Raw genomic sequence first — 17,123 nt, forward strand, 5'->3', positions numbered from 1 at the left:
GAGTTTGCTTTTCCTCCGGCCACGGAGAGAACGCTGGTAACCTGTGTGGGGGGCTCGGGCGCCTGCGCCCCCCTCCTGCGCGCGCGCTCTCCCTTCCAAAAATGGGATCTTTCCCTCTTCGCACCAAGGTGTACGGACGCCAAACAGTGATGAAATGAGAAGAAAGCCAATTGCCGGCCTGGGGGGTGGGGGAGACACAGCGTCTCTGCGTGCGTCCGCCGCGGAGCCCGGAGACCAGTAATTGCACCGGACAGGCAGCGCATGGGGGGCTGGGCGAGGTCGCCGCGTATAAATAGTGAGATTTCCAATGGAAAGGCGTAAATAACAGCGCTGGTGATCCACCCGCGCGCACGGGCCGTCCTCTCCGGGCGGGCAGACGCGCGCATCCACCAGCCCCGGCTCCTCGCCAGCCCCGGCCCCAGCCATGGAAGAGCTCACGGCTTTTGTATCCAAGTCTTTTGACCAGAAAAGCAAGGACGGTAACGGCGGAGGCGGAGGCGGCGGAGGTAAGAAGGATTCCATTACGTACCGGGAAGTTTTGGAGAGCGGACTGGCGCGCTCCCGGGAGCTGGGGACGTCGGATTCCAGCCTCCAGGACATCACGGAGGGCGGCGGCCACTGCCCGGTGCATTTGTTCAAGGACCACGTAGACAATGACAAGGAGAAACTGAAAGAATTCGGCACCGCGAGAGTGGCAGAAGGTAAGTTCGTTTGCGCGCCGGCTCCAGGGGGGCCCTCCTGGGGTTCGGCGCCTCCTCGCCACGGAGTCGGCCCCGCGCGCCCCTCGCTCTGCACATTTGCCCCGCCCGGCTAGCCAGGGTAAGGCCCGGGCCGTCAGGTTTTGCCTAAGAAAGGAAGGAAGGCAGGAGTGGACCCGACCGGAGACGCGGGTGGTGGATAGGGGGGTGCGGGGGGGACCCAGGGAGGGTCGCAGCGGGGGCTGCACGCGTGGGCACCGACACGGGAAGGTCCCGGGTTGGGGTGGATCCGGGTGGCTGTGCCTGAAGCCGTAGGGCCTGAGATATCTTTTTCATTTTCTTTTTCTTTTCTTTCCTTTTTTTGTTTGTTTGTTTGTTTGAGACAGAGTCTCGCTCGGTCTCCCAGGCTGGAGCGCAATGGCGCGATCTCAGCTCACTGCAACCTCCGCCTCCCGGGTTCAAGCGATTCTCTTGCCTCAGCCTCCCGAGTAGCTGGGATTACAGGCGCCCACCACCACGCCTGGCTAATTTTTGTGTTTTTAGTAGAGACGGGGTTTCACCATGTTGTCCAGGCTGGTGTCGAACTCCTGACCTCAAGTGATCCACCCGCCTCGGCCTCCCAAAGTGCTGGGATGACAGGCATGAGCCACCACGCCCGGCCTGGGTCCTGATGGCTTAGGATGTGGGTTTCTGTCTCTGCCTGTCTGCCTCGTATTTACGGTCACCCAGACGCACAGAGGAGCTGTCTCCAGGCGCCTTCCCAGCGCTCAGCGCCTGCCGGGCCCCCCCGAGATCACGGGAAGACTCGAGGCTGCGTGGTACGAGACGGGAAGGCCCCGGGTCAGCTCGGTTCTGTTTCCTTTAAGGAACACTTCATTATTATTTCGTTTTTTTCCTTTGAACCTCGAGGCTTGATCTTGGCGAAAGCTGTTGGGTCCATAAAAACTACTCCCGTGCGCGCAGGTGGCCGGGATCTGGATGGGGCGCGAGGGGCCCCGGGGAAGCTGGTGGCTTCGCGGGCGCGTCCTAACTCAAGGTTGTCAGAGCGCAGGCGGTTGTGCGCGGCCCGGGGGAGCTCCCCTCTGGCCCTTCCTCCTGAAACCTCAGTGGTGGGTCGTCCCGTGGTAGAAATCGGGGAGTAAGATGCTCAGAGAGAGGGGCTGGCCCCGGGGATCTCTGTGCAAACGCGACAACTGGGCAGCATACATCTTAAGAATAAAATGGGCTGGCTGTATCGGGGCACAGCTGGAGACGGCTATGGACGCCTATTATGTTTTCATTACAAAGAGGCAGAGAATCTAGCCTTGGCTTTTGTTGATTCCCAGAGTTGAGGTGCGAGGGTGAATTCCCCAAAGGTAATTCTTCCTAAGACTCTGCGGCTACCTGCTCTCCGAGGCCCTGCATTTGGGGTGTGGAGTGGCCCCGGGAAATAGCCCTTGTATTCGTAGGATGCACCAGGCAGCTTCCCAAGGCCCTGACTTTGTCCAAGCAGAAAGCTGGCTACGGTTTACAAAGCAGTCCCCGGTTTCTGACCGTCTAAGAGGCAGGAGCCCAGCCTGCCTTTGACCGTGAGAGGAGTTCCTCCCTACACACTGCTGCGGGCACCCGGCACTGTAATTCATACACAGAGAGTTGGCCTTCCTGGACGCAAGGCTGGGAGCCTCTTCAGGGCCTGCATTTAATTTAAGAGGGTTCGCAGCGCCCGGCGGCCGGTTCTGTGGGGCTGCTTTTTGGTTGTCCTTCGCAGACACTGTTTTGCTCCTCTGAACTCTCTCTTCTCCCTCTGGCCATGGACCCGGGAGACCAAAGTGTCCTCCAGACCTTTCAAAAGTGAGAGGAAAGTAAAGACCAGGCCAAAGACCCAGGGCCATAGGAGAGGAGACAGAGAGTCCCCGTTACATTTTTCCCCTTGGCTGGGTGCAGAAAGACCCCCGGGCCAGGGCTGCTACCCAGGCTAGTATTTATTCATCAGATCCAAGTTAAATAGAGGTTGGAGGGCAGGGGAGACTCTGAGGTTACCGTGGAAGCCTGGAGTTTTTGGGAACGGCGTGTCCCCGCCGAGCCTGGGAGCCCGTGGGTTTTGCAAAGCCTGCGGGTGTTTGAGGACTTTGAAGTTCAGTTTGTCAGTTGGGCTCAATTCCTGGGGTTCAGACTTAGAGAAATGAAGGAGGGAGAGCTGGGGTCGTCTCCAGGAAACGATTCACTTGGGGGAAGGAATGGAGTGTTCTTGCAGGCACGTGTCTTTTAGGAGGTGAAAGAGAATGTGAAATCCACGTTGGAATAAGCGTCCAGCACTGAACGTAGCTCGGGGTGCGGTGGGAGGGCCCTGGTGTGGGTCGTGGAAGGAAGAAAGACAGAACAGGGTGCTAGTATTTACCCCGTTCCCTGCAGACAGCTTGGATTTGTCAGCTTTGCAAGCTTCTTGGTTGCAGCGGCGTTGCCTGTGCCTCTTTGAGACTGTTTCCAGACTAAACTTCCAAATGTCAGCCTCTTACCCTTGACAGCAAGGGGCACCTCGTTAGGGCATCGTGTGCTTCTCATCTGTGCTCAGCAGGCCCGAGATAGGAACAGAGGGGCGTTGGAGATGCCACTTCCACCAGCCCTGGGTTGAAGGGGAGCGAGGGAGACACCTTTTACTTAAATCCCTGAGCTTGGTCAGAGGCTGAATGTCTAAAATGAGGAAGAAAAGGTTTTTCACCTGGAAACGCTCGAGGGCTGAGTTTTCTGCCCTTCTGACTGCCCCAGCAAATACAGACAGGTCACCACTACTGGAGATGAGAAAGTGCCATTTTTGGCACACCCTGGTGGGGTAGGTGCCCGACCGCGTGTGAAAAAGTGGGAAGGAGAGATTTCTGCGCACACGGTTCACCGCCCAGGCGCGGTGGTGCATTCAGGTACTCAGACGCGGTTCTGCTGATCTGCTGAGAAACAGGCTTCGGGTAGGGGCTCCTAGCTCCGCCAGATCCCGGAGGGACCCCCAGCCCTCCTGCGCTGCAGCGGTGGGGATAGCGTCTCTCCGTAGGCCTAGAATCTGCAACCCGCCCCGGGCCCTCCCCGTGTCCTTCCCGGGCGTCCCGCCGGGGATCCCACAGTTGGCAGCTCTTCCTCAGATTCTTTCCCTTAAAAATAGGATTTGACACCCCACTCTCCTTAAAAAAAAAAAGAAAGAAAGAAAAGGTTAGGTTATGTCAACAGAGGTGAAGTGGATAATTGAGGAAACGATTCTGACATGAGGCCAAGAAAACAAGGCTCGTGCAAAGCCCAGGTTTTTGGGAAAGCAGCGAGTATCCTCCTCGGCTTTTGCCTTATGGACCCCACGCAGTTTTTGCGTCAAAGCGCATTGGTTTCCGAGGCCCCCCTTTCCACCGCGGGATGCACGAAGGGGTTCACCACGTTGCGCAAAACCTCCCCGCAGCGCGCGCCACGCTGCCTGCGCGGAGGACCCCGCGGGCCGTGCTGGGGGAGGCGGGCGCGGGCGGAGAGGACCGCGGGAGCCTTTGGCGAGGCGCTCCCGGCCTCAGCCCTGTGCCCTCCGCTCCCCACGCAGGGATTTATGAATGCAAAGAGAAGCGCGAGGACGTGAAGTCGGAGGACGAGGACGGGCAGACCAAGCTGAAACAGAGGCGTAGCCGCACCAACTTCACGCTGGAGCAGCTGAACGAGCTCGAGCGACTCTTCGACGAGACCCATTACCCCGACGCCTTCATGCGCGAGGAGCTCAGCCAGCGCCTGGGGCTCTCCGAGGCGCGCGTGCAGGTAGGAACCCGGGGGGCGGGGGGGGGGGGGGGGCCGGAGCCATCGCCTGGTCCTCGGGAGCGCACAGCACGCGTACAGCCACCTGCGCCCGGGCCGCCGCCGTCCCCTTCCCGGAGCGCGGGGAGGTTGGGTGAGGGACGGGCTGGGGTTCCTGGACTTTTGGAGACGCCTGAGGCCTGTAGGATGGGTTCATTGCGTTTGTTTTTCACCAACAGCAAACAAATATATATACATATATATGTTATACAAATAACAAATAAATATATATGTTATACAGATATGTATGTTGTATATATTATAGATATTTGTTCGTCCTTGGTGCAAACACACCCGGTGAACCCATATATTGGCCCCCGACTGCCTTCGGTTCCCGTGGGATTGGTTATAGGGGCCAACACATGCAAACAAAACTTTCCCTGGATTATACTTAGGAGATGAAGCTACAGATGCGTTTGATCCAGAGTGTTTTACAAGATTTTTCATTCTAAAAACATGTATCTTTTGGCCCCTGATTCCCCTCCGTCTTCCCGTGTGGCTGCATTGAAAAGGTTTCCTTAGGATGAAAGGAGAGGGGTGTCCTCTGTCCCTAGGTGGAGAGAAATAGGGTCTTCTCTTTCCTCCCTTTTTTCACCCACCGTTTCTATCTCCCTCCTCCCCTTTCCAGCCTTGTCCTCTGCTACAAACCACCCCCTCCTCCCTCCGGCTCTGGGGAGCGCAGGAGCACGTTGGGCATCTGGATGAGCAGAGACCATTAGCGGGGCACGGGGGCTCCCCGAGGAGCGCGCGAATTCACGGTGCCCCATCAGACCAGGCACTGGGGGGCGGAGGGGCCTTGGGTGTGCGCAGAGGGACGGGCGGGCAGAGCCTTCCTCCGCATTGTAAACATTAACTTAAAGGTATGAGTTTATTTCAGGGGTGCTGCTGGGAGAGCCTCCAAATGGCTTCTTCCGGCCCCTGCCTGACAGTTCAGCTCCCCTGGAAGGTCAACTCTTCTAGTCCTTTCTCCTGGTTCTGGGCAGGACAGAAGTAGGGGGAGGGAGAGAGAGAGAGAGAGAGAGACGGTCAGGATCCCCGGACCCTGGGGACCCCGTCAAAAATAAATGAAATTAAGGTTGCCGACCAGAGAGAGAACCGTGACAAAGCAAAGGGCGTTCAAAGCAAAGAGACGCCTTGAAAGCCCGTTCCCGTAGGATTGGTGATGAGGTCAACACATTCAAACACAGCTTTCCCTGGATTTTGCTGAGGAGAGGAAGATACAGATGCATTTGATGCAGAGTTGTTACATCTTTCATTATATGTGTGTGTATATATATAAACATATATAAATATATAAACATACATAAATGTATGTAAATATATATAATATATACACATATATAAATATATGTAAACACATATATAATATATAAATATATATAAACATATATAATATATAAAATATATAAACACATATATAATATATAAATATATAAACACATATATAAATATATAGAAACATATATAATATATAAACATATATAAATAAATATATTAACATATATAAATATATATAAGTATATATAAACATATATAAATATAGATATATAAACATAGATATATAAACATATATAAATATATACAAACATATATTGTAGATATATAAATATATACAAACATATATATAAATATATACAAATATATATATAAATATATATAAACATATATATACACATATAAAAATATATATTTTTTTGGCCCCTGATTCCGTTTGGTTCCTGTGGGATGGGTGATTGAGTCAACACATTCAAACACAATTTTTCCATCGATGTTGCTTAGGAGATGAGGATACAGATGCGTTTGATGGAGAGTGTTTTACAAGCTCTTTCATTTAAAAAATGTATATTGGCTCCTGATTGTCTTCCGTCTTCCCATGTGGCTGCATTTTAAAAGGCCTCCCTAAGATCGTTAGGATTAAATCAACCCTCCCCAGGCATCTTTACCGAGGGCTGTGGTCCCCAAAGCGATACAGCCCAGGAGGGAGAGAGGCTTTGGTGACTTGGAGGAAGGACTGTGTCCCTCCTTAGGGCGTCTGTGGTCTCAGTGAGGGAAGGAAGCTGCATCAGACAGGGGTTTCCTCGCCGTCCACCCCTCTGGCAGAAGATGGATTGGGCTGCCCCGTATAAATTAATGAAAAGATTAAAGTTTCGCTAAAGGGGACATCAAGTTTATGTCATCTCCTGGTGTCTGTGTGCCTGGGATCTGTAATATATCCCAGCCCTTGATGTACTGTTTCTATAAAAATAAATTACTTGTAATTTAATTCCACACTATTTCTTTCCGTAGTCTATTACCGACGAGAGCGCGTTAGTTCAGCTGCGGAAAATTGGTTGTGGGGTGTGTACGGACCCCGAGAACGCCCTAAAATAAAGACAAATCGGGGACAAGCTGGGGGTTATCGATCGCAGGGGTCGCCTGAAAATTTAACGACGGTAAATAATAATAAAAACAAACATGGGAATGCAATAAAAGACATAATTCTCCATCGCCGCGGGGGGAAAAGGATCCTATAATAAAGGCGAGTGCGCTTTGAGTGGTCATAAAAATCAATTAGTTCAAACCCCGACGTCCCGCGTTGAGGGGACGGGGACGACCAGGGACGGAAAACGAACCATACTTGAGTTTCACTACAGCCCGTCCCGTGCTGTGACCGGATAGAGTTTCAATTTACTGTGGAATTTTGCTGTAAATAAATTGAGCATCCGATAGAAGCTGTTACTGATTAACCTTTTATTTTTAGCGTGTGGCCCTGCAAAGTCGCATCACCCAGCTGTCAGGGTTCTAATCGAAACTTATGAGACCATGGTGAGGGGCAGGCGGTAATTTAATTACAACAAATATCTGTGGGTTTATGGCGCAGAGCTAAATTAAATGTCATTATTCACTGTCTGTAATGGAAATCAAAAGGAAATCGCATTACGGCATTTGGGAAAGAAAGCGGGGAGTGCTCTTTAATGAAGAAATAACTGTCTTAACCAGTGTCACACACTTCACTTACCATATTCGGGCCTAATTGGAATGGATCGTGAATCACTCCAAGACTGATTTATTAGCGCTTCACGCAGCGGTTAATTCATCACTTGTATTCTTCATCATTTTTTTTTTCCTCTCCCCGTGTTGAACGGAGACTGAATGAGGCTTTCCACGTTTCAGGACGATTTTCTTTTTTGAAAAATGCCCTTCCAGAGGCTTTTGGGTGGCTGGCTCGCTTTCTGGGCCCTGGAGGAGAAAGGCGGAGAGTCCAGGTGGGCATGGAGAGGCACAGTGACAGTCACCTGGATGGTCAGTGGAGGTGGAGGTCCGAAGGCGCCAGCTTTGGAAATTATTGGTGAATTTCGATGTCAGCACCAGGCAGGGGCCTTTTTGGCGGGGGTGTGAGGGAGGATGACTTTGCTGGGAAACAGGATCAGGTTCTCCAGGCGCGCCGCAGCCCGGCAGGACCCACTTTGGAAATGAAAAGCCACTTCCGAAAGCTGGGCTGGAAGCTCGGTGTTGGGTTCAAGAGCAGGTTCACGTTGCGTTGTGTAGACTCCTGGCTGCTCCCAAACTCTGAGGGTTTTGTGAGGTTCCCTTCATAGGGGCACCGGCCCCGGGCCACGCACAGTGCGTAAGGGTGGCTGTGGGCCGAGGGACCCGGCACCTGTTTTGCCCACAACAGCCGGAGTGACTGGTTCACTTACCGCCTTGGCTGAGGACGCCTGTCTCTAGACGAATTATTTCTCTTGGGCGGTGACTGCCTTGTGGGTCAGGGTGCAGCTTTTCTGCCACAGAAAACCTGTTAGGAGGAATTAAGCAACTAAGACTGTCAGGGAGGTGGTGGTGGGGGAGGGGGGGGGTGTCCAGATTACCAGGCATAGGCTAAACCGCCTGCACCCTCCAGCTGGTCTGTCTGTGGAGGAGGGGATTGTCAATACTGGGAGAGCAGAGGAGGCTTGTAGGAGGTGAGAGGGGGTGGAATTGGCACGCAAATCTTCACATGAGGCCTGTGTGAATTTCTCCAGCCTCCTGAGGGTCCCCTGCGCTATTGCACTCAACTTCTTGATAGTTTACCCCAAGACTCAGAAGTCCTCAGAGGGGCAGAATGCCCCTACCACAAAGCCTGCTATCCTTGGGCGTCCTCATGACCCTTGGTCATGAGTGGGACCCCTTCATGTATGGGGACCCTTGGTAATAAGAATGGGACGCCTTCAGCTCCCCAGCGCTTCCGAGGAGGCCGAGAAGGGCAGAGACATTTTCCGGGCTTGGTGTGTCAAGAGCTAGATTGGAGAAGGGGCTGGATTTGGAACTCTTTAGCCATCAGCTCGCCCTCTCCGTTTGTGGCTAAAGTCTGAAGGGGGAAACTTGGATTGTCCTACAGGGTCTACAGGAGTTGGGGGGCGGGGCGCCCACACAGAACGCTGGAAAGTTCGACGGTCCACTTCCACTGTCTCGGAACTCACTTTTTCACCTTAAATTCATCACTGGTAACGCACAGGTCTCACTTAGGCAGGGCACGGAGGATTTAGCAATTTCTACTTCTAGGTCAGGTGCGGTGGCTCACACCTCTAATACCAGCACTTTGGGAGGCCCAGGTGGGTGGATCGCTTGAGGTCAGGAGTTCGAGACCAGCCTGGCCAACATGGTGAAACCCCGTCTCTACTAAAATACAAAAATTAGCCAGGCATGGTGGTGAGCACCTGTAATCCCAGCTACTCGGGACGCTGAGGCAGGAGAATCTCTTGAACCTGGGAGGTGGAGGTTGCAGTGAGGTGAGATCGCACCACTGCACTCCAGCCTGGATGAGAGAGCAAGACTCTGTCTCAAAACCAAAATAAAACAAAAACAAAACAAAAACCAAAAGACAAAACCCAATTTCCAGTTCTAGGTCAGGTGCGGTGGCTCACACCTCTAATCCCAGCACTTTGGGAGGCCGAGGTGGGCGGATCGCTTGAGGTCAGGAGTTCCAGACCAGCCTGGCCAACATGGTGAAACCCCATCTCCACTAAAATACAAAAATTAGCCAGGCATGGTGGTGAGCCCCTGTAATCCCAGCTACTCCGGAGGCTGAGGCAGGAGAGTCGCTTGAACCTGGGAGGTGGAGGTTGCAGTGAGCCAAGATCACGCCAGTGCACTCCAGCCTGGGCGACAGAGCAAGACAACATCTCAAAAAAAGAAAAAAAGTGTAAAACCAAGCTGTAAGGCCAGACATGGTGGCTCACACCTCTAATCCCAGCACTTTGGGAGGCCCAGGCGAGTGGATCACTTGAGGTCAGGAGTTCGAGACCAGCCTGGCCAACATGGTGAAACTCTGTCTCTAATAAATACAGAAATTAGCCAGGCGTGGTGGTGGGCACCTGTAATCCCAGCTATTCGGGAGGCTGAGGCAGGAGAATTGCTTGAACCTGGGAGGTGGAGGTTGCAGTGAGGCGTGCCACTGCAATCCAGCCTGGATGAGAGAGCAAGACTCCGTCTCAAAAACAAAATAAAACAAAAACCAAAAAACAAAACCCAATTTCCAGTTCTAGGCCAGGTGCAGTGGTTCACGCCTCTAATCCCAGCACTTTGGGAGGCCCAGGTGGGTGGATCGCTTGAGGTCAGGAGTTCGAGAGCAGCCTGGCCAACATGGTGAAACCCGGTCTCTACTAAAAATACAAACATTAGCTGGGCGTGGTGGTGCGTGCCTGTAATCCCAGCTACTTGGGAGGCTGAGGCAGGAGAATGGCTTGAACCTGGGAGGTGGAGGTTGCAGTAAGCCGAGATAGTGCCACTGCAGTCCAGCCTGGACCAGAGAGCAAGACTCCGTCTCAAAAACAAAAGAAAGCAAAAACAAAAAACAAGAGACCAGCCTGGCCAACATGGTGAAACCGTGTCTCTACTAAAATACAAAATTAGCTGGGCGTGGTGGTGGGCACCTGTAGTCCCAGCTACTCGGGAGGCTGAGGCAGGAGAATCGCTTGAACCTGGGAGATGGAGGTTGTAGTGAGCCGAGATAGTGCCACTGCACTCCAGCCTGGGGACGGAGCAAGACTTGATTTCAGAACAACCACCACCACAACAAAACGAAACAAAACAAAAAATCCAAAAAACCCCAATTTCCAGTACTAGGTAGTCAGTGATGCAGGGCTGGAGACAGAGGGGCGGTAAGTGTCTGGGCGCCCACCATCAGTCACCTCCCGGCTCCCAGAGGTGCAAAGTGCTTGGTTCAGCCTCATGGGAAGGATGCTCCCTGGGGAGGCTGGGCTGGGTTCACAGGGTTCTTCACATCTCTCTCTGCTTCTCCCCAAGGTTTGGTTCCAGAACCGGAGAGCCAAGTGCCGCAAACAAGAGAATCAGATGCATAAAGGTGGGTGTCGGGACTTGGGGGACCTGAAGCTGGGGGAGCCTCCTCCAGGAGGGATGGGGGGCGACGAGGTGCTGGCTACACCCAAGACCACCACACTGACACCTGCTCCCTTTTGACACAGGTGTCATCTTGGGGACAGCCAACCACCTAGACGCCTGCCGAGTGGCACCCTACGTCAACATGGGAGCCTTACGGATGCCTTTCCAACAGGTAGCTCGCTTTTTCTTCCTCTGAAGATCCCTAGGGACCTGCTGCTCCCCTCCCCTTTCCCCTATTTGCTGCCGCATCCTGACACTCCTAGTCCCTCCCTGCCCCTGCAGACTTCTCAGCTGGCCCTCAGAAAAAAAGCCTCTTTTCCGAGGAGGCATTTACAGGCACCTTGGCACCTATGAAATCAGGCTGGGCCAGGCGGGGTGGCTCACACCTGTCATCCCAGCACTTTGGGAGGCTGAGGAGGGTGCGTCACCTGAGATCAGGAGTTCAAGACCAGGCTGGCCAACGTAACGAAACCCCGTCTCTATTAAAAATACAAAACGGGCGTGGTGGCTCACGCCTCTCATCCCAGCACTTTGGGAGGCCGAGGCAGGTGGATCACCTGAGGTCAGGAGTTCGAGGCCAGCCTGGCCAACACGGTGAAAACCCGTCTCTACTGAAAACACAAAGCTTAGCCAGGCGTGGTGGTGCACACCTGTGATCCCAGGTACTTGGGAGGGAGAATCACTTGAACCTGGGAGGTGGAGGTTGCCGTGAGCCAAAATCGCGCCACTGCACTCCACTCTGGGTGACAGAGTGAGACTCCAAGACTCCATCTCAAAAAAAAAAAAAAAAAAAAAATCAGGCTGTAAAACTCCACTTTTGGGAAGGTGAATACATACAAGCCCAAACAGAAATCTGACTAAACCAGAGGGGTGAAAAGTCCACACAGTCAGGCACCCCCACCTGGCTTGCTGCCTGGTTAATAAGGGCGCAGATGCCTGTGCCTGGATATCAGAGATGGGACAGACACCCATTCCCTTTTCATCACCACCCCCGAGTGCCCGAGGGCCTGGGGCGTCTGCCTGGCCCCTGGCCCCTGGCTTGGGCTCTGCACCTCTGAGCTGGAGACACCCTACTCAGCTCCCCACTTACTTTGGAGTGAGCAGCGCTTGGGTGCCCAGCGTGGATTTGGGGCTTCCAGGGAGTCGGGGTTCGGTCGCGGAGCCCAAGCTTCCCAAGGGCGCCCCCGCCCTGCTCTAGCTTAGTGGCAGGGATGGGATGGGGGGAAGCGGGGAGCTGCGTGGAAGGAGGTGAAGGGTCACAGGAGGAGAGAGCGCAGCGCCCACGTGCGCCCTGCCTGAACGCTCAGCGCAGCGCCCGGCTGCGGTGCCCGTTGCCCCTTCGGTCCCTAATTTGGGGGTCGGGAGTGCATGCGCGGGCGGAACGGGGTTGGGGGGGGCTCTGGCAGGGCGGACGCGTGCGTTCTTCACCGTTTTATTACAAGGGGACAGGCTGGGGATTGTATTTGGGCGCGTGTTTGGCTGAGGGTGCAGGGGCTTGGGGGGTGGCGGTGGGGAGCGGAAGGTATAAACGTATAAATCATAAGTGAACGACTCAGAAATGGACCCCAAGCGCTGGTCGCCGCGAGCTCTCCAGCTCTCCCTGGCCTAGGCCCGAGGGAGAGGGGTCCGCATCCCTCCGCGGTTCTCCTCTCCTGGGTACCTGGCCTTGAGGTGGGGGAACGAGCCCACTTCTTGTACCGTCTCTTGCCGACGGCGGGACCCAGTGAAATTAGGCCGTTGGAGCCCGCAGGCCTGCCTGGCTTTGCGCACCGGAGTCTTGGGGACCTGGTGTCCCCGGGAAAAACTTGGGGACCTGGTATCCCCGGGAGAGGCTTGGGGACATGGCGTCCCGGGAGAGCCTTGGAGACCTGGTGTCCCAGGGAGAGCCTTGGGGACCTGGTGTCCTAGGAGAGGCTTGGGGACCTGGTGTTCTGGGAGAGCCTTGGGGACCTGGTGTCTCTGGAAGAGGTTTGGACACCTGGTGACCCGGGAGAGCCTTGGGGATCTGCTGCCCCGGGAGAGCCTTGGGGACCTGATGTCTCTGGGAGAGGCTTGGGGACCTGGTGACCCGGGAGAGCCTTGGGGATCTGTTGACCCGGGAGAGCTTGGGGACCTGGTGTCCCGGGAGAGGCTTGGGTACCTGGTGTCTCTGGAAGAGGCTTGGACACCTGGTGTCCTGGGAGAGCCTTTGGGACCTGGTGTCCTGGGAGAGGCTTGGAGATCTGTTGTCCCGGGAGAGGCTTGGGGACCTGGTGTCCCTGGAGAGGCTTGGGGACCTGGTGACCTTGAAGAGGCTTGGAGACCTTGTGTCTCTGGAAGAAGCTTGGACACCTAGTGACCCGGGAGGGCCTTGGGGATCTGGTGTCCTGGGAGAGGCTCGGGGACCTGGTGACCTTGGAGAGGCTTGGGGACCTGGTGTCCTATGAGAGCCTTGGGGATCTGGTGTCCCAGGAGAGGTTTGGGGACCTGGTGTCCTAGGAGAGCCTTGGGGATCTGGTGTCCCAGGAGAGGCTTGGGGACCTGGTGTCCTATGAGAGCCTTGGGGATCTGGTGTCCCAGGAGAGGTTTGGGGACCTGGTGTCCTAGGAGAGCCTTGGGGATCTGGTGTCCCAGGAGAGGCTTGGGGACCTGGTGTCTCTGGAACAGGCTTGGACACCTGGTGTCCTGGGGAGAGGCTTGGGGACCTGGTGTCCTAGGAGAGCCTTGGGGATCTGGTGTCCCAGGAGAGGCTTGGTGACCTGGTGACCCGGGAGAGCCTTGGGGACCTGGTGTCCTGGGGAGAGGCTGGGGGACCTGGTGTCTCGGGAGAGCCTTGGGGACCTGGTGACCCGGGAGAGGCTTGGACACCTGGTGTCCCAGGAGAGGCTTGGGAACCTGGTGTCCCGGGAGAGCCTTGGGGACCAGGTGACCTTGGAGAGGCTTGGGGACCTGGTGACCTTGGAGAGGCTTGGGGACCTGGCGTCTCGGGAGAGCCTTGGTGACCTGGTGACCCGGGAGAGGCTTGGACACCTGGTGTCCCCGGAGAGGCTTGGGGACCTGGTGTCCTGGGGAGAGGCTTGGGGACCTGGTGTCCCCGGGAGAGGTTACGGGGGCTGGTTGGGGGAGAGAACGTTGTGAGCCAAAGTCCCCGAATCCCTGCGAAGAGAGCGCATCTGGAGCTCCCCCGAGGGCGTTCCATTTGTGGACCCCCCTCCCATGCGCTTTGCAGGGAGCTGTTCGGATTCCCCTGGCCCGGCTCCCGCGGATGCATCCAGTGGCAGCGCCAATTCTGGGCCACGGGGAAGGAGGAAAGTCGGGTGTGGGGTGGTCTCCAGGGCTGGAGAAGGGGCGACGCTCCCTAGGGGAGAAGAGGCACGTTGGGGGTTTCCGGGGGCGCGGGGCGGAGCAGGCCCCCCAGTCCCCATCCTGCGCCCTCACCCCGCCGGGTTCGCTCCTGCAGGTCCAGGCTCAGCTGCAGCTGGAAGGCGTGGCCCACGCGCACCCGCACCTGCACCCGCACCTGGCGGCGCACGCGCCCTACCTGATGTTCCCCCCGCCGCCCTTCGGGCTGCCCATCGCGTCGCTGGCCGAGTCCGCCTCAGCCGCCGCCGTGGTCGCCGCCGCCGCCAAAAGCAACAGCAAGAATTCCAGCATCGCCGACCTGCGGCTCAAGGCGCGGAAGCACGCGGAGGCCCTGGGGCTCTGACCCGCCGCGCAGCCCCCCGCGCGCCCGGACTCCCGGGCTCAGCGCACCCCGCCTGCACCGCGCGTCCTGCACTCAACCCCGCCTGGAGCTCCTTCCGCGGCCACCGTGCTCCGGGCACCCCGGGAGCTCCTGCAAGAGGCCTGAGGAGGGGGGCTTCCGGGACCGTCCACGCACGACCCAGCCAGACCCTCGCGGAGATGGTGCAGAAGGCGGAGCGGGTGAGCGGCCGTGCGCCCAGCCCGGGCCTCTCCAAGGCTGCCCGTGCGTCCTGGGACCCTGGAGAAGGGTAAACCCCCGCCTGGCTGCGTCTTCCTCTGCTATACCCTATGCATGCGGTTAACTACACACGTTTGGAAGATCCTTAGAGTCTATTGAAACTGCAAAGATCCCGGGGCTGGTCTCCGATGAAGATGCCATTTCTTCGTTGCCAACGATTTTCTTTACTACCATACTCCTTCCTTCATCCCAAGAGGCTGCGGAACGGGTGTGGATTTGAATGTGGACTTCGGAATCCCGGGAGGCAGGGGCCGGGCTCTCCTCCACCGCTCCCCTGGAGCCTCCCAGGCAGCAATAAGGAAATAGTTCTCTGGTTGAGGCTGAGGACGTGAACGGGGGGCTTTGGAAAGGGAGGGGAGGGAGACCCGAACCTCCCACGTTGCGACTCCCACGTTCCGGGGACCTGAATGAGGACCGACTTTATAACTTTTCCAGTGTTTGATTCCCAAATTGGGTCTGGTTTTGTTTTGGATTGGTATTTTTTTTTTTTTTTTTTTTTTTTTGCTGTGTTACAGGATTCAGATGCAAATGACTTGCATAAGAGACGGACGCGTGGTTGCAAGGTGTCATACTGATATGCAGCATTAACTTTACTGACATGGAGTGAAGTGCAATATTATAAATATTATAGATTAAAAAAAATAGCCGTGCACTCTTGACCCTGTCAGCGTCCAACGTGGAAAAGGCGTTACCTCTTCTCCCAGCGCTGGCCGCCTGGCCACTGAGGGCCTCTTGCAAAAATCACGGGTGTAGAGACGGCCCTGGGCGCACTGGGAGTGTGGTTGTGTTTCTGAAGGGGATAAAAGAGGGCACGGTGGTGCCAAGATACCAGTTTGGTACCTGAGCTGTTTCTGGTTAGGAAGCATAAAAGCCAGGGAGACATCCGGAGAGTTTTCAAGTTTTTGCAGATGTAGGTGGTTCCAGCTTTTCTTTCTCCCCTACTCCGTCTTCTGCGTTCCCCCAGTTCTTTTATTTCTTTGTTTTTTATTTTTGAGACAGAGACTTGCTTTGTAGCCCAGGCTGCAGTGCAGTGACGCAGTCTCAGCTCACTGCCACCTCCGCCTCCCGGGTTCAAGCGATGCTCCTGCCTCAACCTCCCGAGTAGCTGGGACTACAGGCACCCGCCACCACCCCCGGCTAATTTTTTGTATTTATAGTAGAGACGGGGTTTCACTGTGTTGGCCAGGCTGGTCTCGAACTCCTGACCTCATGATCCACCCGCCTGGGCCTCCCAACGTGCCCCCAGTTTTATAAACAGCAGATAGCAACTTGTCGTCACAGCTGGCGTGGGCTGGACAGTTGCTTGAAATGACCTAACCAAAAACATTCAAGGGTTCTGCCCCCAGATTTCGGGAGATCCACGTTCCATGTTCTGATTGGTTTTCTGGGAACACAGCAAGGGGTTTGGTGACCTCCGAGAAGATCCATCTGCATGATTTGCATTAGTTACCACAGCCTGCCCAGAGAGAAACTATCTTCTCCCAACATTTACTAACATCCAGTGGTCAACTCTCTTATTTCCATCACACATTTGCATCTTTCTGGATTCAAGCTTGGTGGTTTTCTTTCCTAACTTCTGATTTAGATACTTCTCCCTGAGGTGGGGATAAAAGAAAAAAAACAAACTTCTTTTTTTCTTCCACATAACACTTTCTATCTTGTCACTGAGCTGAACTACAGATTCATTTGGACCCGTCTGATTTGTATCTTCTCATATTCTTTATACAAACCAAAAGTCCCCTTCAACATTTTTTATGTCAAAATGTTACAACTGCTGTAAAATGACGGAGAGAGAAAGAGAGAATCCCAGACATTAACGGTATTAGAGAGTTTGCCTCATTCATCCATTTTTTTTTTAAAGCTGGAAATTTAAAAAAAAAAGAGAGAGAGAGGCTTTTATAGTTAAGCTGAAATTTTTATCGAAAAGAAGAATTGCATTTTGAATCTTTGGCAAGTAGGTTCATTCATCAGAGTATGTAACCCTTTGGAAAAGTGGTTGGTAAGATATGTACAGCCCTAGATTTTTTTTTTTTAACCAAAAAGGCTGAGTAATTTTGAAAAATCGAAACATAACAGTGTGTCATTTCCTCCCAATAAAAAGCTCACTCCACGTGAGTAGAAAGACATATACCTGGTCCCTGTAGAATCTGAACGTTTCTTTTTAGAGACGGAGTTTCAATCTTGTTGCCCAGGCTGGAGTGCAATGGCACAATCTCGGCTCACCACAACCTCCACCTCCCGGGTTCAAGCCATTCTCCTGCCTCAGCCTCCCGAGTAGCTGGGATTACAGGCACCTGCCACCAGACCTGGGT

General features: G+C 54.6%; 1 protein-coding gene across 1 annotated transcript; it reads left to right on the forward strand.

Annotated features, from left to right (window-relative positions):
- Nucleotides 1–296: 296 nt before the first annotated feature.
- On the forward strand, nt 297–15,278 carry LOC101147858 (short stature homeobox protein). Its single transcript, XM_055377167.2, has 5 exons — nt 297–701; nt 4,246–4,454; nt 10,755–10,812; nt 10,934–11,022; nt 14,290–15,278. The coding sequence occupies exons 1-5, from the start codon at nt 425–427 to the stop codon at nt 14,533–14,535; spliced, it is 879 nt and encodes a 292-aa protein (XP_055233142.1). The 5' UTR covers nt 297–424; the 3' UTR covers nt 14,536–15,278.
- The last annotated feature ends 1,845 nt before the right edge of the window (nt 15,279–17,123 follow it).

Source organism: Gorilla gorilla, chromosome Y (assembly GCF_029281585.2).
Source record: "Gorilla gorilla gorilla isolate KB3781 chromosome Y, NHGRI_mGorGor1-v2.1_pri, whole genome shotgun sequence".
Taxonomy (NCBI): domain Eukaryota; kingdom Metazoa; phylum Chordata; class Mammalia; order Primates; family Hominidae; genus Gorilla; species Gorilla gorilla.

What these genes read in the sequence shown, in the direction of transcription:
- LOC101147858 (XM_055377167.2), top strand. Translation starts at nt 425, where the DNA reads ATGGAAGAGCTCACGGCTTTTGTATCCAAGTCTTTTGACCAGAAAAGC. An exon ending in CACCGCGAGAGTGGCAGAAG is followed by an intron (nt 702 to 4,245) that starts GTAAGTTCGTTT and finishes CTCCCCACGCAG; the next exon opens with GGATTTATGAATGCAAAGAG. An exon ending in TACGGATGCCTTTCCAACAG is followed by an intron (nt 11,023 to 14,289) that starts GTAGCTCGCTTT and finishes TCGCTCCTGCAG; the next exon opens with GTCCAGGCTCAGCTGCAGCT.